The sequence below is a fragment of the Nelusetta ayraudi genome, unplaced genomic scaffold (assembly GCF_046127955.1).
Source record: "Nelusetta ayraudi isolate G7.1 ecotype Tasmania unplaced genomic scaffold, CSIRO-AGI_Nayr_v1 ptg000063l, whole genome shotgun sequence".
In the NCBI taxonomy this organism is placed as follows: domain Eukaryota; kingdom Metazoa; phylum Chordata; class Actinopteri; order Tetraodontiformes; family Monacanthidae; genus Nelusetta; species Nelusetta ayraudi.
The window spans coordinates 4,569,277-4,594,247 of NW_027466113.1; the positions used below are offsets into that span (position 1 = coordinate 4,569,277).

At 45.6% G+C, this 24,971-nt stretch overlaps 4 protein-coding genes across 7 annotated transcripts; 1 reads left to right on the forward strand and 3 right to left on the reverse strand.

Annotated features, from left to right (window-relative positions):
* Nucleotides 1–1,484: 1,484 nt before the first annotated feature.
* cnot3a (CCR4-NOT transcription complex, subunit 3a) lies at nt 1,485–8,775 on the reverse strand. Of its 4 annotated transcripts, none has more exons than XM_076040840.1 (18): nt 8,624–8,775; nt 7,890–7,960; nt 7,707–7,774; nt 7,537–7,611; nt 7,326–7,415; nt 7,108–7,236; nt 6,846–6,941; nt 6,458–6,677; nt 6,233–6,366; nt 5,946–6,002; nt 4,684–5,647; nt 4,493–4,598; nt 4,251–4,392; nt 3,523–3,622; nt 3,179–3,377; nt 2,086–2,218; nt 1,886–2,011; nt 1,485–1,771 (listed from the first exon to the last, which is right to left on the reverse strand). In XM_076040840.1, exons 2-18 carry the CDS (start codon nt 7,912–7,914, stop codon nt 1,673–1,675), a joined length of 2,763 nt encoding a protein of 920 aa, XP_075896955.1. In that variant the 5' UTR covers nt 7,915–7,960; nt 8,624–8,775; the 3' UTR covers nt 1,485–1,672. The 4 variants fall into 4 exon arrangements, with proteins under 4 accessions (XP_075896955.1, XP_075896952.1, XP_075896954.1 ...); XM_076040837.1 differs by having other exon boundaries at nt 3,514–3,622; XM_076040839.1 differs by lacking the exon at nt 7,326–7,415 and having other exon boundaries at nt 3,514–3,622.
* A 499-nt stretch (nt 8,776–9,274) lies between these two features.
* On the reverse strand, nt 9,275–11,948 carry tfpt (TCF3 (E2A) fusion partner). Its single transcript, XM_076040897.1, has 7 exons — nt 11,710–11,948; nt 10,943–11,044; nt 10,536–10,658; nt 10,314–10,384; nt 10,151–10,220; nt 9,585–9,743; nt 9,275–9,393 (listed from the first exon to the last, which is right to left on the reverse strand). The coding sequence occupies exons 2-7, from the start codon at nt 11,042–11,044 to the stop codon at nt 9,319–9,321; spliced, it is 600 nt and encodes a 199-aa protein (XP_075897012.1). The 5' UTR covers nt 11,710–11,948; the 3' UTR covers nt 9,275–9,318.
* Nucleotides 11,949–11,978: 30 nt separating this feature from the next.
* On the forward strand, nt 11,979–13,088 carry ndufa3 (NADH:ubiquinone oxidoreductase subunit A3). Its single transcript, XM_076040904.1, has 4 exons — nt 11,979–12,047; nt 12,301–12,375; nt 12,702–12,779; nt 12,905–13,088. The coding sequence occupies exons 1-4, from the start codon at nt 12,041–12,043 to the stop codon at nt 12,994–12,996; spliced, it is 252 nt and encodes an 83-aa protein (XP_075897019.1). The 5' UTR covers nt 11,979–12,040; the 3' UTR covers nt 12,997–13,088.
* A 2,004-nt stretch (nt 13,089–15,092) lies between these two features.
* On the reverse strand, nt 15,093–24,719 carry LOC142898081 (BAR/IMD domain-containing adapter protein 2). The gene is made up of 15 exons (XM_076040852.1): nt 24,471–24,719; nt 22,520–22,671; nt 22,349–22,424; nt 22,159–22,245; nt 21,126–21,187; nt 20,851–20,922; nt 20,586–20,723; nt 19,443–19,595; nt 19,180–19,347; nt 18,256–18,868; nt 17,724–17,925; nt 16,924–16,986; nt 16,557–16,719; nt 16,412–16,452; nt 15,093–15,786 (listed from the first exon to the last, which is right to left on the reverse strand). Exons 2-15 carry the CDS (start codon nt 22,565–22,567, stop codon nt 15,714–15,716), a joined length of 1,959 nt encoding a protein of 652 aa, XP_075896967.1. The 5' UTR covers nt 22,568–22,671; nt 24,471–24,719; the 3' UTR covers nt 15,093–15,713.
* Nucleotides 24,720–24,971: the final 252 nt, after the last annotated feature.

A 24,971-nucleotide genomic window follows, 5' to 3' on the forward strand; every position in this document is an offset into this window, starting at 1 on the left:
TTGGCTGCATATTCCCCTTTCTCCACATCCTCAAGCCCCCTTCTCTGCCCACCCACCAAAAAAAGCTTGAATACTTAACACGTAACAGGGAAAAAAAATGGAACTGCAGATCTGACGTTTTCGCGGTTGCTGAAATGATGAAAACAAAACTTGATTTTGTTGTTAAAACTCTCACCGAAAAATACCAGCGAGAGAAGCTGCGATCTGTCCCACTAAAACCAGATTAAATAGTTTTTGTTCTTCAGTATCAGACATGAACGACTACAGCAGATGAGACGTGCCTAACGTGTCCTGTGAATTAGGCCTACCACCAGAATACTTATTATCACTTAAGTTGGTAACTCCATATGTAAACAGTTCATCAGTGCACATTCACGGTAAGAGAATCCCCTCCAAGCGCTGGGAGGTCACTAAAACCAGGCAGCTCTTAAAGTAAAGCAACATAAAAGAAGAATGACAACTACGGATGATAAGCTGAGCGAACAACCAGGGCCATCCATGCTGGAACACTGTGTTTTTGAGCATAATTAGGAGGTGGCTCGTGTAAAGGTACATTCACTGCGCGTGGTGTGGCCGACTGTCACCATGAGACTTCCTTTGTTTTCTTTTCCTTTTTCACGCTCGAGGAGGAAAAAAAGAAGAAAAAAAAGAAAGAAGAAAACAGATCAAAACGAAAAATGTCAAGTGGATTCATGTCTCAAACCCTAGTTGTAAGATTTATTTTACAAAGTTTATTAATTTGTCACAAACATGAACGTGTCATAATAATGCATTTTCTTTGACAAGTTAACTTAAAAACATTTTATTTGTAAAGAGAGGGAGTCAAGAGACCAGTTCAATTGCATAGCAATTTAATCCATGTCCAATAAGGACTCTTTCCCTGTCACAGGGAGAGGCCCTGTGGTCACTCTCAATCAGCGTGTGAATTGACCAAGACAGTATCAATAAAACTATTGATAAACGCTCACTATCTCTAATAGTGACCATATTCATCAGGCATCAAAGGGTCTTAAAAGAAGCCAGTCCTACAGACTATGATTAAATGTCCACTGTGTCTCCCCGTTTCCAAAACCACCAAATTACAGTAAATACAAGAAGGGCAGTTTACTCCAACAATTAAATCCAAGGTATGTTTTTGTGTCAAGTCAAAGGCTTCCAGGCTCATGTTGGGTAGGTAGGTGGTACAGAGAATCTTGATGAAACAGAGAGAGAGAAAAAAAAGAAAAAAAGAAAAAAAGAAAACAAAAAAAACATGATAAACATGCATGGGGGTAGGCTTTCCTAATGCCACATACTGAGTGTGCACACAGACAGGCACAAACGCAGATCTCTAATGAGAGCCCCTCCCCAACCTCCCACCCAACCCTCCCCCCTCTGGTTCATGTAGCGCGGTGCTTTCGATCGGCGAGGCCCTCGGGGCGCTTTGAGTTGTTTGTTGGTTGGTTGGTTTTGTTTCGTGGTCGAAAGCAAAGTGCTGCATGAGGGGCGGCGAGGGTCCCTCACGCTGAGATGCAACCTATACAGACACCAGTCTCCGTTTTAGGAGAGGGTTTCTACTACACATCACAATCTCTATCCACAGTTTGAAGTTCAGTCTCGGAATGTCAACAGCAGCACGTTTGTCTCTGTCCTTTTTTTTTTGTGTGTGTGTTGCCCGCAGCCCCTCTGTCTATCACTGCAGGTCTCTGTCTTCAAGGTACCTGTACTCAAAGGTAAACCCCTCCTTCTTCCTCTGGCCCCATTTCTCATAGTCAAAGTAAATGTAAGTGCCCTGGTGGGGAGACAAAGACAGCGTTAATGTGGAGGCTGGGACTCCACGTGTCGTGACCTCAGTGCCTGTTTGTGAGATAAGGCAGCGCGCCGGAGCGAGGAGGGGAGAGCGTACCTGTTCGAACTCATCAGTGATAGTCTTGGGCTCCTCGTGCCTCTGGAACCACATCATGTACTTGGTGTGAAACCTCCACGACTGCTTCTTCAGAGCCTTGGCTGACAGATACTGAGCCTTGGTGCCCTGCGAGGAGCAGAGGACAGAGCGTTGCAGAGGGACGACATGGTGGGAACGGGGTGCGGGTGCGCGGCTGTTACCTCCAGGTAGTAGAAGATGAAAAACAGTGTTTCTGTGGACAGTCTCTGGTAGAATTCTATGGAGTCTGAGTGATGTGGCGGTATCTGATGGTGGAAGGGCAGGGTGGGACACGGGTTCCTCATCAGGTATTGTCTGCGGAGACACGGAAATGGGGTCAGACATTCCAGAGAACCAGTTGACCAAGACAAGTTTCAACACACAGAGAGAAACTGTACTCGGATCAGCATCTGAGTTTTTGCTGACTTTTCTCTTCGCCTGCAATTCTTTTGCAGAGGAAAATTGGCACTATTCTACATTTACATTTTATTATTATTTACAAAATCGTGTTACACGGTACAACTTGTTTTCAGCCACGACAATAAAGACTATTGTAGTTTTTTGTTGGCAAGTACAAATTCAGCAAAAGGCTGAAAGCGACGTCTTTCTCCACCATCTGCCACTTCCCCCCCAGAGGCTGCAGAGCCAGAGAGAAACTCCTGCACGCTGTGAGACATCTCTCTTGCGGGGCAGCAGCTACAGCGCACTCTGGTGGTGACATCAGGTTCCAGCACTGGGATTTTCTCTCATATATCTGTCTGTATCAGGTGTGGGCAAACTATGGCCCGTTAAGCTTTTTAATCCGGCCCGCTGAACTTGAAGAAGTTATATTAACAGTCAGTAAGTCATAAAATCGCTGTATTTCAGTTTTTTTTCCAGTGTTTTAAGGGTCATTTCAATAAAGAGCTAAATACTGTGGGGCTTCAAAGACACTTTTTGTTGTAACGCTTTTGTTCATTTTCAATTGGCATTAAAGCACATTTTCTACTTATCCAACGATAGAGCTTTCCCCCTATGAGGTGGGTCACCAAAACACTGCATCCGTCTGCTGCTCCTCCGGCCCCTCTGTCAAATTTTAGAACCTATTGCGGCCCACCAGTAAAAAAGTTTGCCCACCCATGCTCTATATGTTGCTACTTCATTTCATTTTGCAAATATCTTTCTTTTCTTTTTTTTTAAAATATATTTTATAATATAATCTTATTTTTTCACTTCTGTATGGCTATTCAATAATACGTTTTTTTTTCTGGAGACGACAAGCAGCGGCGGCCTCACCTGATCCTCTCCGAGTCAGACGGGTGCGGCATGTGTGTCCACGCAGACTCCTGCATGGCCTGCTGGTAGAGTTGGTCTTTCGGGAGAGGGGTGGGCCCCAGCGGGCAGACCCCCAGCGAAGGGGGAATGCTGACTTCCGACACGGACGGCTGAGGGGCGGCAGGTGTGCCGGGCGCCGCAGACGAGCCAGAGAAGATGTCTGAGGAGAGCCGAGAGATACGGAAGGTTTTGGGCTCAGTGACGTCGCTTACAATACTGCTCGTTAGACTCGACACATCTAATTTGACAGGTTGGGGTGTCAGTTCAGGGGGTGGGGGGAAAGAGCCATGTCTGACCATTCCGACCTCTGTCCGTTAAGTGCAGGTTGGCGATCTCTCCGTCCAGGCCCGATCCCAGCGCTGCTCGCTCCGCCATGGCCTTCAGAGAGCTGAGAGGCTCCGGAGCCTGAGGAGGCGATGAGACAGAAGACAACAACACGAGGTCATTGAGCGGAGAGGAATCGCACAGCGAGTGGAGGAGAACCTCAAGGAGGTCTGGACTTTTAACACGGGAAGGAACAAATTAGTTAGAGAACGGAGCTCAATGAGTAATCTAGTAAATCAACGAGTAAAAGAAATACTTTTATTTAAGTGGGTGAATTCAAGGAAATGGAAAACACTTCATCAAAGTCAACAGAATTGTGAAGGGTGGAGGTTGAAGGATGTGAGGGAGCATTTAGATAGAAGTGTCAGAAATGAACATTTCACTTCTTGTAACTGTTAACTGCCATCACAGGCAAATTGAAAAATAACTGAAAACCAAGAAGGACAATGGTTGGATTATTTCGAAAGGGACTCATTCATATGTTCGTAATTTTAGCATTTTTAATTTCCTTTTCTTGTGGTTCTTTTTTGAGGGTTAGTTTGTGTCTGTTAGGATGTTGCAACTACGTCAAGAAAACTTCTCAATAAAAAACCTCAAGTGAAAAATAAGTGAAAACAATTTCAGCATTGGCTGATTAGCTGGAAGCTTATGTGACTCTTGCAGGGTCAACCCTTGTCAACACACCGCGACACTTGTTGCAGGGACTCACCTTGAGACTTTCGGAGGCTGGTGTGTAGGAGTGAGGCCCGTTGAGAAGACTCCCTCCTCCGGGTGTGCTGTCTGAGAACGAGGGGGACGGCGAGCTGGGGGGCAGCGTGATCGAGCTGATTAAACTGGGACCGTTGTCCATCCTGTTCGACACGGAGGTGGAAGAAAAAGTTAAGCAGGAAGGCGGCAAAGTGTGTGTGTGTGTGTGAGATTTGACGTGGCAGCGAGGACATAAAGACTCACGGCTGACTGGTTGACGAGCTGAGAGATGAGGGTTGGCTGCTTTGAGACTGGCTTGGTGTGCTGAGAGCTGATTCTGTGGAGCTCTCTGCCACGACAGCACTGTAACCTGCAGGTCAGGGAGGAGCAAAAGTCAGAAGAGCGACGGGAAGACGAGCGGGACGACGCAAAGCAGGGCTGAGGCGGCCACGTACTTGTGCTTCCATTCTGCTTGAGTCCGCTGGGCGGCCGAGCAGGAAGTGCGTTCACCCCGACTCCTCCCACCACGCCGACGCTCCCTCCGCCGCCGCCCATCATGCCCACCACCCCGGGGGGAGAGCTGACCGAGCTGGGCGGCACCTGAGAGGTGACGGGGGCCACGTTCTGGCCGGGGACCAGGCCCAGGATGCTCGAGCTCAGCGAGCCGTGGGCGGGGCTGGAGCCCAGCAGGCCGAGCCCCGTGCCGGCGCCGTTGGTGGTGACTCCGCTGGAGCTGGAGGTGGGGATGGAAGTGCTGCTCTCCGCTGAAATGCTGGACTGGGTGCCGCTGCTCAGGGACAGACCGCCCGCCGCCGCCGCCTGGGCGTAGGGGGCGGGCGTGGAGCCTGAAATGAGCCCGGCCATGGTGTTGAGGGGGCTGGGGTGGCCCCCCAGGCCTAGACTAGCCATCTGGTTGGCACTGCTGGTCCCTGACATGCCGACCTTGCTTAATCCCAGTCCCAGTCCCAGTCCCAGCCCCAGCCCCAGGCTAGACGCCGGGCTGGGCCCTGATGTGGACTGGGGCTGAGAGTTGGGCGCTGATGAAACGGATGTGCTGGGCGTCGGCAGAGACGGGGCGGTCGAAGCCGGCAGGAGGGGGTTGCTGGGCGGGCTGGGGGTGTTGTTTGACGGGGCCGAGGGTTTGGTCTGCGACGGCGGCTGCTGCTGCTGCTGCTGTTGCTGTTGCTGTTGCTGTTGCTGCTGCGGTTGGCTTGGAGGCTGCTGCTGCTGCACAGGTTGATGCTGGTGTTGCTGCACCGCGCTGCTGAAGCTCCCGATGAGGCTGCTGCTCGTCGGCACTGCAGACATGCCTCCCACCACGCTCGCCATAGACACGAGGGAGGAGGACGAGGAGGAGCCGGAGGTGGTGGAGGAGGAGAAGGAGGACAGCAGGGATGGTGTGCCGTTCTTGACGGGAGACTGGGAATGACAGAACACCGGGGAATTAGAGGCAACTCCTTCCTGAGAGGCATCGTCAGAACAGGAACTTCAGGGCTACTGTTGAGCTACTGAGGCCCATAAATGCAGGGAAAAAAAAAAAAGAAGGCTAGATCAAAGGGTCTCCACCCGTGGTCCCACAGACAAAAAGCATGTTTTCCCTTTGCAGTGCCTGAGGAGCGAAAAAACCATCAGCCACCTTGATTCTCCAGGACCAAGGATGAAGAGCGCTGCACTAAACTCTTCATCTACTTGCACAGCACAGATGAGAGCCTCTCACCTGACTAACTTCACTGTCTGTCGACCGTCCCCTTTTCTTATCGTCGTCTGAGTTCTCCTATAGGAGGAGATACCTTGATATGACAATCCGCTTCTCAAAAGATGATTCAGAAAACCAGTCAACGGGGTCAGAACACAACAGGACTTGTCGGAAACGTTTCAACTCAATGCAACTCAACAGACAGCAGCACGTGCAGAAAGGTGTCAGGAGGAACTTTGCTTTTTCCTCGCAAGCTTTCACGACAAAACGCCGCGGCAGAAATTAGCGGAGTTAAGAGCAGAACTCACAGCAGTGCAAGTGGCCGGGGATGGAGGGATGGGTGAGGAGGAGGTGGTGGAAGTGGGAGTGCTGCTGGAGTGGAGATACATCTCGTCTTCTGCGTTACCCTGACCGGATGGAGAAGTTGCGACTAGTGCTGCAGCTGCAAGAGAATGAGAGAAGAGGCGGGTCAAGGCGTTGCAGCAGCCGCCGGTGTCGCCCGACCGAATGAATTAAATCGGCCAAAAACTCACGGATGTCTTCGAGATCCAGGTCGTCGTACAGGAACTCGTTCTCCTCAAAGTCTGGGTCTTGGGAGGAATCAATGTAGTAATCAACATCGTCTTTGATCTTCTGTATCGCATCCACTGCTATTGAGTCATTGTCCAGCATTCGTAAAATGGTCTCCAGCATGCGAATGTGGAATCGATGCCTCTCGATTAGCCGCTTGAGTTCTTCGATGCGATCCTGCTTCTGCAAAGAGTCCAAAAGCAAACAAACAAACAAAAAAGGTTGCAGCGTTGTGGCCAACCAAGATCAATCTGAAACACGTTACACATTACGACACTCGCAGGAATCACCAACGGAAAGGACACCATAAAGACAATCGCTAAAAACGAGCGCCGGAATGAGGGGACTTACTTCTTTATCGCCCTTCTTCTTTCTCGTCTGAACCGATAGACTCTCCACTTCACTTTCAAACTGATCCACCTGCATGTTTAGAGTGTCTATCGTGTTCTGCAGAAGGAGAAAAGCGTCAGGAAGTCATTTTTTAAATGAACTCGGCTGGGTTGAGGCAATTTCTCTTTGCTTCGCCGTCATTCATTCGTTCGTGCGCTCTGTTTCAGTTTCACAATCAGCATGGAGTAACCATGGAGTCAGAAAGTGTGTATATATATATTACCGTTAGCCACTGTCCCGTTTCCTCCTTTTCCCTCTGAGCCGGATCCACCTTCTGAGCGAGGCCCAGGCCTTCTTTCGAGTAGGCTTTCGTTTTTGTTTCTCGTTCTACAACCTTGAACCGCTCCATTTGCTGGATAAAACACAACAACCGTGAGCTTTTCTATGGCACCCAACTGAAACAATTCCAACAAAAACAGGAAACGATGGGGGAAAACATACCGTCTCTATGAGTTTACGGTTCTCGACTAGCTGCCGTTTGTCTTTGATCTCGTTAGAGGCCACCCATGTTTTTATTTGATCTCTCAATCGCTGGTCAAGACAAATTAGCAGTGTCAAAAAAATCACAAAAACAACACAACATACATTTGGAGCGTAAAGTGGCTGTGGAGGACGACGGTCGACGCTCAACGCCGTGCTCCTCCGCTATTACCTGTAGTTTTTTAATCTCTTTCTTGAGGTCAGCCTCGTATTTTTCCTTCTGGTTTGCATTGGCTGCATTGTGGAGCTGAAATGTGGACAAACCATGCGGCACTTCAACGTTTCGTTGCGTCGTTTTCCAAAGTAGATTCACATCAAGTGAAGAGAGAGGAAAAATCTTACCTTCTGCCAAATGTCTTCAAACTGTTCTACGCCTTCAGCTACCTTTTTCAAACATCTATCGATCTCACCTGCGGGAGCAAGAGAAAGGTGTGTGGGAAAACTAAACTTCCAAAATCCCCGTGCAATGTGCGGAGGCTGAACGGGGCGACCGATCCTCGGCAACAATAGTGCAAACACTCTTACCTTGAAGTTTTCTTTTGTCAGCCATGGCTCTAACTACGACAATGTCCACATTCCGTCTGTCACACAGTTAGCTATGAGCAGAAAGAGAAGAAATTGAAAACTTATATATATATTTTTTAAATATCGACCGGTTAATTAAGAAGAAAAAAAAAAAAAGAAAAAAAAAACAGTAGTTCAAAAGAGCAACCAGAACATGGGCTTCACCACACTGGCAGTGACGGAAACTCTTCCTAAATGTCCTGATATCATTAGCTGCACGAATAACATTCTATGCTTACAATTTAAAGACGTACACGCGACAACTTTTGTGGCAAGCGATGTATTTTAGCGCACTAGCCACTCATGGTGCCACCAGTACGACTTGACATCGTTGTCAGCTAAAATTAGCGACCTAGCCTGCTAGCGTTAATTCTATCCTGCTCCTAGCTCGTCCATTCGCTCGCTTTACTGTCTGCCCCGATACAAAACAAACACCACGGTACGCATTGGTGATTACATCGCATTCATGCATCGTAAGTACGGGGTCCCGTCTAGCATTCATGTGGTGGTTTTTGCGTTGAGAAAGTCATAGCATGTTAGAATCGCTCTGATCGTTCACCCAAAAGCTAAACTTGCTAACTGCCAGGCTAGCTAATGCATCAAATGCTAGCTAGCAGCTTAGCTAGCCACATTTATGAAAAAGGGAAATTGGGACAAACCGAGCATCTACGTATTTACTTGTTTACGACATTTACCTAGGGTATGGGCTTTCGTTTGTCTTTTTATCAAATACAGCCAAAACTTATTCCAGAAAGTCTTCTTTACTTCCAAATAGTGTTTTCTTTTCGACAAGCTCGTTCACTGTAACGTAGCTGAAGATGGACGTTAGCTAAAATCCCACCTCCGCATTTGGTCACCGCCCTAAAGCTAATCTTTGTGATCCTATTGGACGGATCTTACGTCCATCAGTATGAAACATCCGCTCTGACGACACGAGCCCCCAAACAGCGCCTGAAATCAGGTTTACTCGCGTTTTTAAAAAGGAAAAACATTCCGCGTGATTTACTTCGGAAATTATTAAAGTCAATGCCTGCGTCACTTATTTGTTTTTTTTTATTCACGAAAAACCAACTGGAAAAACACACGTGCACAAAGATCCGTAATTCGTTAAAGTTTGTGGGAATTCATGGTATACGTATTATGACGATGTGAAGTTGCAATCTATTTCAAATGGCTCTCACTAAACAACTAAACAATGCATCCAACAAACATAAACAATATATTTCATGTAAATCCACATCTCATTTCCCCTACAAGGGTTTAGTCTTTATACATACTACAGACAGTGCAAACCATGGCCAAACACGGAAGCAACGTATCTACAGGAAAAGAGGCGGGCGGCTCAGTTTGCCTCCATCACTTTATCATCACATCCAGCAAAGTGTAATAGTCAGTGAGACAGAGACGTGGGGCTGGGCATCTCTCCGAACTGCGCGTCGCTTGTCACCGGAGCGTCCGGTTCAGTCTGAAAAAGAGGCAGAGACTCAAATTAACAGGCGAGCATTTATCTCACCCCTCCGGAGGCCCCGGTTACAGCGCACACCAGGAAGTGATGAATTCACAAGTCAGAAACAGACAGGATAATGGCAAGAAAGTGAGATGCGAGTCCCCGTGCCTCTGATTGGACACCGGCAGCTACCAGAGTTTGCCACCTACGTGTTGCTCTTTGTCCTTTTCATGCCGTGTAACTCGGTGCCTCTTTTTCTTTGGTCCAGTAGCCTGGTGCTGCGCTGCAGACGAAGAGGAACCAGGGACACCGTTGAGCCAATCGTGGTCCAGTCCTGCCACGGGATCTCCCGGGGCTCCGGGCTCATCCTGGAGCAGGAACAAATGACAGTTTTAAAACAAATCGACCGCGTGTAAACACATTATATTTATGAATCTCAGGGAAAACGTCTTTGAAAAATATTATTTTGCTCGTGTTCAGCAATTTTTTTTTGGCAAAACGCCTTCGATTAAAACACTCGATTGACGCTGATCAACTCGATATTCTTCAGGCTTTCGTGTGAAATCAAAGGGTTTAAGATGCACACAAACTTTGTAACCAATTGTCTGATATTGACCTGCAAGTACACATACATAAATGTTTTGTTATCAGTTAATAGCATTAATACACATTCTGCTGTACAACAAAAAAAAACAACTGACAATACTGAAGCAATAATTAAAAAAATAAAATAAAATTTGAACCAAGGCTAATCTGCGGTTCAGCTAATACTCACCTCGAGAAGTATAGTGAGCTGTGCATTTCTGTAGTCATCACTGTGACCGTCCAGAGTCTTCATGAGAAACCTGTAAGACCAGCGTAATCGTCAACAAAGAGAGCAACAAAAAAAACCCCAAAAACAAACAAAATCACGAAGAAAGAAAATGAGGATGCATTACCGCCTCTCCTTCTTCATCCGTCGTGTTATTCTCTGTACTTGGTGAAGGCGACCAAGAATCTTCTGGTTTACCTGAAAAGGGAATTAGTGAGTTGGCGAGGAGAAATTTCTAAACGGGTCGTCTTCATAAGAGGGAATGTCATTGAGTGTTTCAAGTCTCCAGTCGCTGATTTGTAAGACATTCCAGTTGCCCTTTATGCCTGATAAATAATCCGACACTCACTTGTTCAATTTCTTTACATCTCCGACTGAGGGCCAGATATTTCCTCTTATCCAGGGCTCTCCTTTCTTTGTCTTCTTTTGCCGTATTATCTGACAGCTCACCGCCTCCGGGGCCCAGCTCCACCTGGAGAATTGATATTTACTTTGTAAAATGTTCAAAATCCCCAGAAATTGTATTATGTGAAAACGTCTGCATGCACCTCATCAGATGTGAGAACCTTTTTTTTTATTGGCACGCATGCAATTATCTCAAATAATGACTACAATAACATCAAACAATTTTAGATTTGCATGATTTTTCTGTTGTTGACACTTGTTATTTGGTTTGATGACGAGCTATATTCTGTGTTTTAATGACTTTGCAGCAGAGGAAAAGACTCCCTGACAGATGTGAGACTTTAACGTTACCTCTCCTGGTCCAAGTTCCACTCCACCCGGCTCCAGCTCGGCCTCGAGGATGTGCTCCCCAAACAGGGGCGGCAAAGCCAAACCAGAGAAGTCTTTCATCATCTGCAAAGCGGCAGAAGTTCATTCAGATCACTGTTTGGACAAATCGTCGATTCCCTTCACTCGGCCCACAAACTCGCAGCAAAAGTTAAACCACGGACACCACTTTCTGATTGAGTATGTCGTTTCAGTCATCTCCGTGTCAACAAAAGCGCTTTTGCGTTGTTTGGTTTGCGCATCGATTCGCGCCAATCAGTCAAAAACACTTCAGCTAAACCGCAGCCTTGGATAAACCCCACATTCGCGTGGACGCGAAGTGACGTAACCCACGCACGTCTGCGCTTCAGCGGCAAGCAGCATCCCCGATGACGTTGGTTGCCCAGCAAGTCGATAATATGTCGCTGCGCCACAGTATTAATGCCAGCATTTCCGAGCTATCGCCATCCTCAAGCCATAGACTTATGTTATTCATCCAATTTAGCAGCGGGGTTTTAGAGTTGTATTCGATTCTGCTGAAATCACAACATACAAGACAAAATACATGAGATCTGCAAATACTCTGGTATTTCTTAATCTTGAGCAACAATAGTTAGACAAAGTTAAGGTATTAATAATGACACACACACACACACACACACACACACACACACACACACACACACACACACACACACACACACACACGCATAAAGACGACTACAAACATCATTAATCGGTCGAGTCCTTACATTGATGAGCCGTAAGTCCCAGAAAACAGCTGCCTAGAAGAGCAGCAGTGTCCTGCGGTGTGTACAAGCGTCCCCACGATTAAAAAAAAACCTGTCTTCTCCGACCGATGATTACGCCACCGTACTTCCGGGTTAGTAAATTAACACTGCGCTTGTCAAAGATTCAAACGGGATGTGTGCCTGTAGTAAAACGTAGTGCAACTAAGTGTATTTGTCTTTGTTGCTTCTTGAAACTCATGTTTTGAAAACAATCTGGCGCAGAAAATATACGTCATGACGCAGCGAACTACATTTCCCGTCATCCCCGTCTGCTTGAACTACTCAAGACAACATGGCGGGTATGTGACTTGTTAGCTGTCTCTTGTGTTTAGAAATATACGGGTAGACATCATTCATTTAACTTTTCCGACGAAAAAGACGAATATTTCCGACACGCATAACAAGGCTTCTTAAAAACTGTTCCTAATGCGAAAGCAATGTTCACCGCTTAAAACTAAAGGAAACGTGACCTTGGGTGTCGCTAGCGGCTAACGTTACCATTAATGTCAACTCGGATGATTGAAACCAGGCTTGTTTTTATTTTGTCGGCAGCTGTCGGACGGTTCCTGAAAAATGCATGGAACAAGGAGCCTGTTATCCTGGTGTCCTGTGGGATCGGACTAGTAGGTCAGTTCACAGCCACAGAAGTGCACATCCTGTGGAGGGACACGACAGCAGGAAAACACTTGTTTCACGCTGCAAACTCTTTGACGTTCGCAGTGCTTTTACAATTCCACAGCGCTCATCTTTGGATGCTCGTCAATATAGAAATGTCCAGGGTTGCTTACGTTTTCCTCTGTTGTTGATAATAGATTTTTATCCAAGTACGTCACGTGTGTCACTCTGTAGTGGTGTTTTTACACGTACTAGACTAGCAACTTCTTGCGAAGCTTTGCGCATGTTGCTCTTTGAATCACTGTTGTTTGATTTTAATCCAGTATTTTATGTTTTAGGTGTTATTCTTCCCTTCATTAGCCCCTTCTCCAAGTATTCGGGAATGATCAATTCAGCAACGCCATACACGTATCCAGGTAAACATATACATACATATATATATATGTTTTAATAGTTGTTGTTGTGCTGCATGTTTTGAAATAAGCTCTGTATAATTCAGCCAGTTACTTAAAGCCTTATGTTTCTTACCTTTTCCACTCAGTTCCTGTGCGAGACGACGGGAACATGCCCGATGTCCCCGGCCACCCGTCTGAACCGAAAGGAAACAACTTGGAGTGGCTAAAAAACCTATAACTTTCCACATTCACAGTCAGTGTTTGTGCTGCTCAGCTTGTTCATGTGTCTAGAAAATCTGCCCCTCAATAAAAGTTGTCTATTTAATTCTACCGTTTGTGCCCTTTCGTTTTTATGTGTCGTTTGTGTTTCAGATTTTTGCCTTTTAAAATATCCATAGCAATCCTGGCAGTCAAAATGTTTACGATTTTGGTGAGAAAAGTTCTTATAAATGTATTTTTTTCACTCTCTTTCAAACCCTGATCCTTTAGAGGAGGTTTAACTTGGAAGAGATGAGATGAGATTAATGCTATCAAAAAGAATTCCCTGTTTAATAACGGTGTTCTTGTACTCGTATTTGAATAACAAGTTGTTGAATTGTCAGGCATAATAGTGTAATAACACATGTAAAAAAAAAAAAAATAATACAGAACCTGCTTTTTTAAGTGGAGTAAGCATAGGCACTGAGACCTCATCTTTTATTTCACAATATGTCAACATTCATTGTTTCTGGTAAAGAATTTTCAGCTCTACTCATCATAATTTATCGTCATCATAATCTTTTGCAGTCGCAATTTCATTTCAAAGCAAGTCAAAGAACAGGCCAACAAACAAAACTGAGAAACAGATATTTGCAAAACCGATGTGCATCATCACAACACTATTTCAGTTTGTGAGAAGGCTTGTGGACTTGGGAAAAACAAATATTGCTGCATTAGCCTTAATAATATTTAATACATATTTAGGTTGATATGCAATTATATTATTTCATTTTTTTAAATTATGTTTTCTGTTTCCTATGGAGTTTTCATGGCTTCCAAGTCAAAAGATTCTACCAAACTGAAATACTGTCATCGAAGGAGGTCTGACAAAAGTTCTACACATTTAAATCGCTATTTAAATGAGCACAGATACAGATTAGCTCTATACTTCCTGTCACAGTTATTCATGGTGACATACTGCTCATTCTTTTAATGAATGCTCTAAAAAATAATTTGTTCGATAATTGTTGGGGATTTCACAAACATTTAAAGGTGATGGACGTTCACAGCAACTTAAGGCAAAAAGATATATATATATAAAAAAAAACAGTTTGAAATTTTACCTCATAGCCAAACTTTAGACTTTAGAGCTGAAGAATTTCACTTTGGATACGACTTTTGCACCTATTCACACAACTTCCTGTTTCCTTTCTTCATCACTTTCATAAAAGCACTTCCCGCTTAAACTTTACCCCACTGCGCCCCCCCCCATCTTGTCTTTCACATCTCTCTTGAGGTTTCGGGTCACTGTGATTGCTAAGCAAACGGCTAAGGCCAGCTAGCTTAGGCCTTGTCTAGCTTTCAGTGTGGGATCGTAATCAATTCAAGAAGACATCAAATCCAGCAACGTAGGACACAAATCTCTCGTAATCACTTTGAACGCCCGTAAGCGTTCTACTTTCTAGAAATACACTTCTTCCAGTAGTAATACTGTAAAAAACCTCCAAGATAACTTTCACAGATGTGTTTGTCAAACGTTTTGTAGCTTTTTGCACAATTGCAATAAAATTGCAAATACACTAAGAAATTCCCATTTGAGTAAATTTGTTTTCATTAACTGTTACACTACAAAGAATTTACATTCATGTAATACTAATAATTACAACAGCAAAACAAACATATTAATAATCACAAAAACAACTACATAAGAATTGCCAGTGTAATTTCTTGTGGAAATTACATCAAATTGTTTTATCGTACCGTTACCTTAAAATATGCCATGTGTCTTTCAAACAAATTTGAATATATATATATATATATGTATATATATATATATATATATATAAAAAAAAAAAAAAAAAAAAAAAAATATATATATATATATATATACATATATATATATACATACATATATATATATACATATATATATATATATATATATATATATATATATATATATATATATATATGTATATATACATATGTATATATACATATATATATATATATGTATGTATATATATATATATATATATATATATATATATATATATATATATATATATATATATATATACATATATATATATATATATATATGTATATATATTTATATCTATATCTATATTTTTTATTTATTTATTTATTTATTTTTAATTACTTGAACTGGACAAAACAAAAACTAATAATCTGGCAGCTTTTTAAGATATAGGCGGAAGAGCAACATTTCCAAAGTAGGAGCCTGTCCTCTTCCCATAAAATCATATCACTAGCATCTTCAGGAACCAGTCCTATTATCACTCAAACAGTGAAAAAAAAAATATTTTGAACAAAGCCCCAACAACAAGACATCCATAGAACATATTGATGTTGCTATGTTAAACAGTAAAAGGAATAGGAGGAAGCGATCACAGCAAAAGAGAAAAAATAAAATAGCATTTTTAATGGACTCTCCGCCATCTGAGTCTCAAAAAAAACAAAAACAAAACTAAATTTTAATCTACTGCCTGTTTATCACGTTATATAGAGGCATTTCTCTGTTCTTTTTACTTTATTGCATTTTTTAAAAATTTAAATGGAAGACTTTTTTTGTTCCTGAAAATACATGTGATCAAAAAAGAAAAAGAAAAAAACACACACACACAATGTGACAAACAAAGCTGTATAATCAACATGATCCAACAAGCTGCTCCCAGTTTTTAACCTGATATCTATAGAGTGAAACATCACAGTTGCTGCTGCAGCAGTAACGAGCTACTCGATGATGGGAGCTGAGCGGTCGTTGGTGACAGTTTTTCTGAGACGGATGTGAGCAAAAGGATTAATCCTGCAAGGGGAGAAGACAGCACTTTAACAATAAAATGGCTAATTGCAAAGGTGTTTTGAATGGACGTGTTAGTCATGAAGCCCGTTCCTTGCAACAGACCTGCAAAGTCATGTGTTAAACGCAGAGAAGGTGGAGTTCAGCCAAGGTGGCAAATCTCACTTCTTTGCTAATGGTGCAGTGGTGCTTTGAGTTCCAATGCTAATATCGTTTAGCTCAAATCCACTTAACTAATCATTCAATTAGAATCTGTCACGTCTCGGTCATGTGCCTGGAATTTTCAAGAAATTCAAAAGGCTTGCAAGTAGTTGCAACAGTTTCAGCCAAACTCACTGAAGAGGGAAACAATGTGAGTGTTTCATCCTCTTGAGGGACTTTGGGACGACACTTTGAGAAGTAGACGGGGTCATGATGTAAATGGCCAGACAGAGCTCTGACACTGGACACACAGTGAACTAAAATCACGCAGTGTGGCAGTGAAACAACTGAACAATGAAACTATATAGATGATGTTTAACGCCTGTACATTTGTTAGAACGCTTACCACGTTATTGATTGACGTTGCACAAAACAGAGGGGATGTATCGTTGACTCACAAACACCAACCTTAAACCTACAGTCAAGTTACCTGGTTGGGGAGGGCGGTGGAGAGGCCAGGTCCGAGGTGATCTGCAGCGTCAAAGCACACAAAACATCCATGACGTCATTTGAACTTAAAGCCCTCGATTGTGAACAAGGATTAGCTGCAATCTTTCGGATCTTCGCTTCGGCACCTTGTTGCTGTCGGCCATGCTGTACGGGCGAGGACGGAAGGTGCTGACCCTCTGCGGGGGAAGCGACTGCTCCTCCTCCGACTCCGGGGTGAGTGCTGCCGGAGACACCAGCTTGTCGAGCTGCCCTGTGCTGGTGCTGTTGGCTTTAGACAGGAAGAGGGAGCTGGAAGGAAGAGGGAGAGAGGGGGGGGGGGGCGATAAAGGAGGTTTAAAGTGTCATGTAAGCGCATATTTCTTTTCAAAACAAAATCATTATTGTCTTTGTGGTTGCCGTGCTTATTTTTTTTTTAAGAGAATAAAGACAAGTGACATTGTACAGTAAGAGTCCATCGGCAGTGCGAAATAACAAAGATTTTCCTTGACTTACCTCTCGAGGTGATCCAGCTTGTTGAGATGTGGCTGAGTGTAGGAGAAAGGGAACCAGCCTTTCCTGCCAGGGAGAATTGCACTTTATACCACTGAGCAAAAACTTGGGAGCTTAAACCTGGTGACTGCAGTGAGGAGAAATCTTCACAGTGACTGGGAACCAGGAAACTTGCCCACAACTGAGCCAAATGTAAAGACTTCTGATGTGCAACTATTAAATTAACTCTTTCCCATCAATCAGCAACAAAGTCAGGGCAAAACCTTCCACCTGATTGGTCAGGGGTGAGCAAACCTTTTGACTGGTGGGTCACAATGGGTGAGCAGGAGCAGATGGATGGAGTGTTTCGGTGACCCAGCTCATAGGAGGAAAAAATGTATCATGGGATATGTAGAAAACATGTGGTTTCATGTCAATTGAATTTTTTTTAGCTCTTTATTGAAATTAAATTTAAACATTAAATGTTTTATTGAAATTAAAACACTGAAAAAATGGATGAAACACATCTATTTTATGACTTACTATTAATATAATTTCTTCAAATTCAGCGGGCCTGATTAAAAAGCTTAACGGGCCAAATTTGGCCCCCCGGGACCATAGTTTGCCCACCCCTGTGATAGGTTCTGGTTACCTACCTGGTTACCTTTTACATCCATTTGGTCAACATCTCTCGGCACTGAGATGTTTCACTGATTTTTCCAAACTATGAAATCCTAAACATTACAAGCTCATTCTAAATCATTCAGTGCTCTGCAACACCTCTGACCCTCCCACATCGGCACGCCTGATTGGACGAAACTCACCGGCCGGTTCGCTCGTTCTGACCGTAGTGCCATCCGTCTCTGGGCTCCGAGATGAGCAGCACAATGCTGTCGCCGGGCAGGAAGTGCAGCAGGCAAGACCCGCCCCCTGCGCCTCCGGGCTCCGATGCCCCGGCAGCGTGAGTGAACATGGCTTCCACCCGCGTGGGTCCCGACAGAGGCAGCATCCTGGGCAGACTGGAGCCTGTGAGGCAGGGGAATGGATGAAAAGTATGAGATTTCACTGTGGCTGTGTCCCAAATCACCCATACTCGTTTCCTCAACACAACACAGTGAGTTCTATGTCCTATAAAGTGAAATTAAAACATATACTTTCTATATTCCTTGTATACAATGTCTATAATGTGTGTTGCTACTTTGCTGCTGCAATGCTGGAAATTTCACCACTGTGGGACTAATAAAGGATTATCTTATCTTATCTCATCTTATCTTATATAGTGACAGTAGGAGGGTGATTTTGGACACAGCCTCCAGCTAACTGATGGAGTTCAGCTCCTGTCTCCCACCATCTTACCCTGGAAGCCCCCCGGCCTCAGCTCACTGACGGGCCTCCTGGGCAGCGGCAGGGTGGCCGTCGGGGACATCTGGCTGTTCTTCAGCAGCCAGGGGTGGTGGCTCAGGGTGCTGCTGGCCCCCGGCCCCACCTGCTGGTGCAGCAGCTGCACGGGAGTCATGGCCCTGGAGAGGGGGGCGCTGTGGGGCAGCGGGGGGCTGTGAGGAGCACTGTGGGCGATGGGGAGGGTCACGCCCTGCATGGAGCTGCTGCTGCTGGGGGAGATGAGGCTGAGCGACATGACGGTGGAGGGGATGAGGCTGGGGGAGAGGTTGGAGGTGTTGGTGGTCAGCAGGAGGGAGCTCTGCTGGGTGGAGTTGCCGGAGGTGGAGGAGGCAGGGCCTCCGCCGCCGTCAGGCAGAGGGCCGGCGTGCTGAGGGGACGCCCCGCATGATGAACCCTCGGCAGATCCTCCTCCGCTGCCCAGCGAGCGGAAAGTCTGCGGGGAGTCCGGAGAAGCGCAGCTTTCACCCTGGGAGGAGGGCGGAGAGCGCTGCTGCTGCTGCTGCTGCTGCTGCTGCGAGCGGCCAGAGTCTCCGTTCAGCAGCGGAGGAACCTCCTGGACCGAGAGCCTCTGCAGGGGGGAAACACAGGCGACACCGTCGAGCAGCAGGAAGACAGAACAGAAAACCATGTGTAGAACCAACATTTCATTTTGCAGGTTCATCAAGAGAAGACTGGACATCTAAGATCTAGTTACTCATCTCATTTTATTATTCTTTTTTTCATTCTTTATGGTTTAAAAGGAATCACCAAGACGTGACATTTTGCTCCACCTCTCCAGGGAGAGTTGGAGTCACACCGCTGAATCTAAACCTTGAAATTAGTAAATCTGTGACCTTTTTTTTAAATTCTTTTTCAAACCAAACCAAATGACGATCTGACCTGTTCGGAGCCGATCCTGGGTTGACGGAGGACCTCGGCGATCCCAGCAGCCCCTGAGCTCTGAGGCGCCGTGTGGCGCAGCAGGTTGAGCGCTCGCTCCGGGAGTTTGGTGGGCAGAGAGCACGACTGCTGCCAGCACGACAGCTTCTGCGAAAGCAGCTCTCTCACCTGGCCGGGGCCAGAACATCACAGAACCAGTTAGAAGATACCAAGAACATCTCCAACCCCAACCCTTCCCAGTCACGCCACCACCAAGCGGTCACCTTGGAGTGGTAGTTGATGAGCAGCTTGGTGACGCAGCACTGTCTGTCCACTAGGAAGCAGTATCGCCTCCTCTCCTCGGTCAGCGCTGACTTGTAGCCCGTGGCCACCAGGGCGTCAAGCTCCCCCTGGCGGCGACTCATCAGCTCCACAAACTGGAGAGAGACAGAGAGAGAGACAGAGAGAGAGAGAGAGAGAGAGAGAGAGAGTTCAAGCACATCTCTGCTATCACACCCGCAACCTGATGTATCTACAGCACGAGTTCTTCTTCCTCACTCCACCTCTGGATCAAGAGGTTCCACTGAGCTCCAACTTCCTGAACAAAAACCCTCAGCCCACTTGGCCACCATATAAGTGTTTACACAGTTTATGCAAATGAAAATGTGCCTTTCACACGGCCACACCACCAGTGTGTGTGTGTGTGTGTGTGTGTGTGTGTGTGTGTGTGTCACCCAGTGCACTCAGTGTGCTGATATATGAGAGGGACTGAGTGAATGAATGAATCAGAGTGTGAACCGTTGTGACATCACTTCCTCTCTGTCGCACCGTGACAACCAAGTCCAACTTTGTTCCTTTTTTTTTTTTTTTTAAGCTGGAGGCCTTTTTATCCTCCCAGCAGTTAAATCCATTCACCCTCTTGGATGGTGGTTCACGTTTCGTTTACTAAGGTGCTTGTTTTCTGAAAAATCAGCTGAGGCAGATTGCTTTTTAATCTCATTAACTGTGGCCTATTTCTCTCTCTCTCACACACACACACACACACACACACAACACAACACAGGCAACACTGTATTGCAAACTGCTGTAATGCTGAGTCTGCACGCACACTTAAGGTTGTTGGCCACCGCGGCCCTACGGAAGCGCATTGCTGCCACCCTAGAAAAAAATACAGGGCTCAGTATCACGTTGTAATGATAATTTCCACTTTATAACGTGAACTATCGCGAAATAACTTGACAGTTTGACGTTATTTTATGATAATTATCAAGTACAAACATAGTTTCAAGTTATAACGTGAAAATGATCATGTAAAAACGAGATAGTTTCACTTTATAAAGTAATACTGAGCCCTGTTTTTATTCTAGGATGGCAGCAATGCACTTCCGTACAGCCCCTGCGTGTGTTGACTCCTTTTTTGGCTTCACCTGCATCTCTCTGTCTCCGTATTTATTGGGGTGTCGGCTGCCCTGGCTCTTCCTGCGGAGCTTCTTCAGCTGCGACTGGCAGCGCTCGATGGATTCCGACTTGGACCTGCGCTCGCCCTGGTACTTCTTCAGAGTGGCCTGAAAGAGGACGACGGAACACAAGCTCATGTTTGAGGCCGTTTTCATCATCGTGTAACTACCAATAACTTGTGTTTTTCCATGCGCACGTTAAATAATATTCAAACAAGCTTGCATGACAACTCACAGTGAGATATTTAATATCCAGCTCCAGCTTCTGCTCCAACTGGGCCAGCAGCTCAGAGTGAAACAGCTTTAACTGGAGATTAAAGGGGCCATTGCACAGGAGGTTGGAGTTATATTTTGGACAGTCACAGTAGACAAAAATAAATAAAAAGAAATCCCTACAATTAAAATGTACTTAGTTGAAAAAATACTGTCCAGGGTAGGAATAAAAACACCTGCAGAAACAACTCAAGTGGCCACCAAAGTGATGGTGGTTATGTCTGAGCTCAGTCTCACCACGTCCTCCAGCTGAACCTGGATCTGCCTGTGCACCTCGGCCATCTGGAACAGGGTGTCTCCTGTGAACATCAGCAAGAGTGCAACAGTTGAGGGCAAAGCAAGGAGGAAACGGGACGCTCAGACAGAAAGAACACTGCCTGTCAGGATCCTCGTTATGTCACTTTAAGCTTTATTGATGGTGAACATGTTGCAGGCAGCTGCAGCTGAAAACTTCTGTTGTGGACCAACAGACTAGTCTGAGGTGCTAGTGGTGGTAGTGGTGATGGTGTTGGTAGTGGTGGTGCTGGTGTTGGTGGTGCTGGTGTTGGTGAAGGTGGTGTTGGTGTTGATGGTGCTGGTGGTGGTGGTGGTGGTGGTGGTGTTGTTGTTGGTGTTGGTGGTGGTGGTGGTGGTGTTGATGCTGTTCTTGGTGCTGCTGGGGCAGGTCGTGGTGGAGTGGTGTTGGTGATGGTATTGATGGTGTTGGTACTGGTGTTGGTTGTGTTGGTGGTGCTGGTGCTGGTAGTGTCAGCCGTAGCAGTAGTGGTGCTGGTGGTGCTGGTGGTGGTGTTGGTACTGGTATCGGTGGTGGTGCTGCTAAAATTGGTGGTGGTGGTGGTGTTGGTGGTGTTAGTGGTAGTGGTAGTGGTGCTGGTGGTGGTGGTGTTGGTACTGGTGGTGGTGGTGTTAGTGGTGGTACTGGTGGTGATGGTGTTGGTGGTGTTGCACGGCCCCCCGAATCTCACAGCGCCGGCTGGCATCTTGCCCTCCGACTCTCCTACTTGCCTCCCCCACTGGTTTCAGCATTACAATGAGATCATGTGGTGTTGTTAATCTCCCAACAAAGAGCCCTCTCTCCCTCTCTCTCTCTCCGCTTCCCTCTGTTCTCGCTGCCTCTCTCTCTCTCCTCATTTCCTCATTCCTCCGCTGGTCTTCTTCTCCCTCCCTCGACGACACATGCACTCTGTTTGGAGGCGCTCTGCAGCTGTCACCTCCACTCTCCCCCATCCAATCCCCCAAAACCGGATATTCTTCAACGTGCCCCACTCACCCAGCTCTTTGGATCCTTGGCTGTCGCTGGCCAGCTCTCCCAGTTTCACCAGAGCATCAAAGTAGCCTTTAGCAGCAACAGTCACTCCTGCAGAGGAGAGAAAAGTTCAAAACCAAACTAAAAACCAAACAAAACAAAAAAAATGAACAAAAATTAAAGATCGTCTTGCGCCTCAGTGCTTTAAACCAACCTGTCAGGGCTTTCTCATAGTGTTTCCCCATGGTCACAAAGTTCTTCAGACTGGGGTTGAACTGGTCCAGAATCCCCTGTGGTTGTGCACAACAGTAAGGATGTGTGTTATAATATATATTGATTTGCAGATCCCAACAAGACAGACAGAGGCAGCCAAGCAATTCTTCACCTTGTAGACATTTTCCGTCATCTTGTTGACCTCTTCAGTTCGCGACATTGTTTTTTTCCTTCACTCGTTTTATTTTCCTGCGACCGTGTGTGTGTTTGACTGTGTGCTCGTCTGGTTTCAGCGCCCTAAGATTGATAGCAAACAGCAACACCCTGGAGGACAAAAAACAGATAAAAAGCGGTAAAGATCCGTAGAAGAGGACGGCTTAAAATTTACCCACAAAACTAGAGAAAAAGTTTGAAAGTTTGGAATAAAAACTTAACAAAACAATTTAAACTTTATTGGCTCGTTTTTGTCTTAAATTTACATGAATATGAAAGTAAGTAGGTTTATTTAATTGTTTTGCCATAAGAAAGAAAAAAGAGACAATGGATTGTCAGGCAGGTTGTTTTTTTTTTTCTTGTATTAATTAATCTTGTTATGTTCTTGTACCAGTCCTTTCTTCCAGACCTTTCTGGACCATCCGTACAACCTCAAGCAGCCCTTTGAAAAGAAGGACGACATGACTTCACCACACAAATCTTTCACTCACAAAAATGTAAACAAGTCTGCGTGCTTTTTCTCCTGAGTGCTGCCTGACGGTCGCCCTCTGAAGGACTTAGAAGTGTGAGATTGGAGGAGCTGGTTGGGGGGGGGTAAAAAAACCCAAAAGGTCAAAGAAGTTGGAAAGGAAAAGACGGCAGATATTTGTTCTTGTATCTGAGAAACGCAGAATTTCTGTATCACACTGAATATCCTCCACTTCTTCCAGCCTCCCGACGCTGCGGCAATGCAAATATTGCTCCTAGATTCCAGTTCCAGACACTTTCTGCTGCTTCAGATAAGAACAATGGCGCTGTCCAGTGTGAGTCACAGGTGTCAGAGCGCTGAATAAACACGCGACAAACAAGGTTTCCTCGGCAGAGAGGGCGGCGGCGAGGATTTCGTGTCCAAACACTCCCTTGTGTTTTCACTGTGGAGCCCGCCGCTGTTATCACAGCCAGATTACAAGGAAAAACCTTGGCTCAGATCAGCTAATGGTATATGACACAAAGACAACATTTCCAGACTGGTGCTCATTAAGGCCACCCGGGTGCAGCCTGTCATTTGTCAGAAGGAGCCGAAACAATCCGCCGCTCCGCAGCTCCATCGTCTTTTATTATGCTGAGGGGCTTTTAAACGGTTCACATTCCTCGAAATTACAAGGTGAGCGGGTGATGCTGGATTAAAAATCTCCAAGTCTCATTTTAGAGATGCTTTACATTAAGAAAGGGAGGGGGGGGGGGTCAAACAAGGCGAGAGTGGCAGCCTGCAGGGGGCGAAGCAGCCAAGACAGAAGGTTTCATCCGGTTTGGCCTCTAGATTTAGTGAAATGGCCCTTTAAATGTATAGCAAGTGTCAAATCAACTGCAACTATGTAGGAAACAACTGGCCAATCAGCTGAACAACCAATCTTTTTTAAGAGAAAATTAAAAATCTGGAAAAATGTCGACGCGGCCTCAACTCAACTCAACTCAACTCAACTCAGGCACACGTAAAATAAACCTTTTAAAGATAAAGGATAATGTAAATGTTGGTTTGTACTTTTATGTTTCTCTGAATTGTATTTTGGGGGTTTTAGGAATTTGAAACGCTGCCAAAGTGTTCAACCAAACATAACTGCATGATGCTCAGTCAACCATTTTCCACTCACATTTCATCAGCAAGTGAGGCAACTTTAAAAACCTGGCTGGAGCATTTTAGCCAGTGAATTATCCAAATAAAAAAGAATAATATGCTTAAGGAATGTTTTATCCTGGAAAGAATTAATAAAACTGCAATCTGCCATCTGCCTGCAGCGGAACCCTGCAGCAGCAGCAGCAGCAGCAGCAGCAGCAACCTGTTGATCTCTCATTTCAAGCTCAGTTGAAAAGTGCATCGAATGAATCAGCTGCTCCGTGAGGAGGAAGGAGGGAAAGAAAAAGTTACGCACCTTCTCAGATCTCATTGTAGGACAGCAGAAAGGCTTCCTGGGCGTCTTTCAGCCGTGGATGAGGGGAACAGCGCAGCCTCTTTCTCCCCGCTGGACTACTTTCCCTCTGCTGCTGCTGGTTGGTGGGGGGTTGTTCATCCAGCAGAGCACTAAATCTCTCAGCCCCCCCTCTCTCCAAAGCCCTCTCTCCCTCACTCTCTCTCTCTCTCTCTCTCTCTCTCTCTTCCAGTCACACATACTCTCTCTCTCCCTCTCTCTCTCTCTCTCTTCCAGTCACACATACTCTCTCTCTCTCTGTCTCTGTCTCTCTCTCTCTCCCTCTCTCTCACTCTCTTCCAGTCACACTCTCTCTCCCTCTCTCACTCCCTCTCTCCCTCACTCTCTCTACTCCCAGGAATCAGGGTCAGATATTTGGTGCCGTCCAGTACCTCTCCTCATTACTGTGCCGGGCGGCCGACATGCCTTCACACCCGCACAAACACACACACACACGCGCGCACG

Excerpts from the sequence above, each read along its gene's own strand:
- cnot3a (XM_076040837.1), bottom strand. The coding sequence starts at position 7,914 with ATGGCTGACAAAAGAAAACTTCAAG. Across the intron at positions 4,599-4,683 it reads CAAGCAGAATGGAAGCACAA|GTTACAGTGCTGTCGTGGCA; the intron begins GTACGTGGCCGC and ends CCTGACCTGCAG. Across the intron at positions 1,772-1,885 it reads TCACTGATGAGTTCGAACAG|GGCACTTACATTTACTTTGA; the intron begins GTACGCTCTCCC and ends TCTCCCCACCAG.
- tfpt (XM_076040897.1), bottom strand. The coding sequence starts at position 11,044 with ATGATGAAAGACTTCTCTGGTTTGGCTTTGCCGCCCCTGTTTGGGGAG. Across the intron at positions 10,221-10,313 it reads CGGATGAAGAAGGAGAGGCG|GTTTCTCATGAAGACTCTGG; the intron begins GTAATGCATCCT and ends CTGGTCTTACAG. Across the intron at positions 9,744-10,150 it reads AGCTCACTATACTTCTCGAG|GATGAGCCCGGAGCCCCGGG; the intron begins GTGAGTATTAGC and ends TTCCTGCTCCAG.
- ndufa3 (XM_076040904.1), top strand. Across the intron at positions 12,376-12,701 it reads CTGTGGGATCGGACTAGTAG|GTGTTATTCTTCCCTTCATT; the intron begins GTCAGTTCACAG and ends TTTATGTTTTAG. Across the intron at positions 12,780-12,904 it reads AACGCCATACACGTATCCAG|TTCCTGTGCGAGACGACGGG; the intron begins GTAAACATATAC and ends TTTTCCACTCAG.
- LOC142898081 (XM_076040852.1), bottom strand. The coding sequence starts at position 22,567 with ATGTCGCGAACTGAAGAGGTCAACAAGATGACGGAAAATGTCTACAAG. Across the intron at positions 22,425-22,519 it reads TGACGGAAAATGTCTACAAG|GGGATTCTGGACCAGTTCAA; the intron begins GTGAAGAATTGC and ends GCACAACCACAG. Across the intron at positions 19,348-19,442 it reads TCATCAACTACCACTCCAAG|GTGAGAGAGCTGCTTTCGCA; the intron begins GTGACCGCTTGG and ends GGCCCCGGCCAG.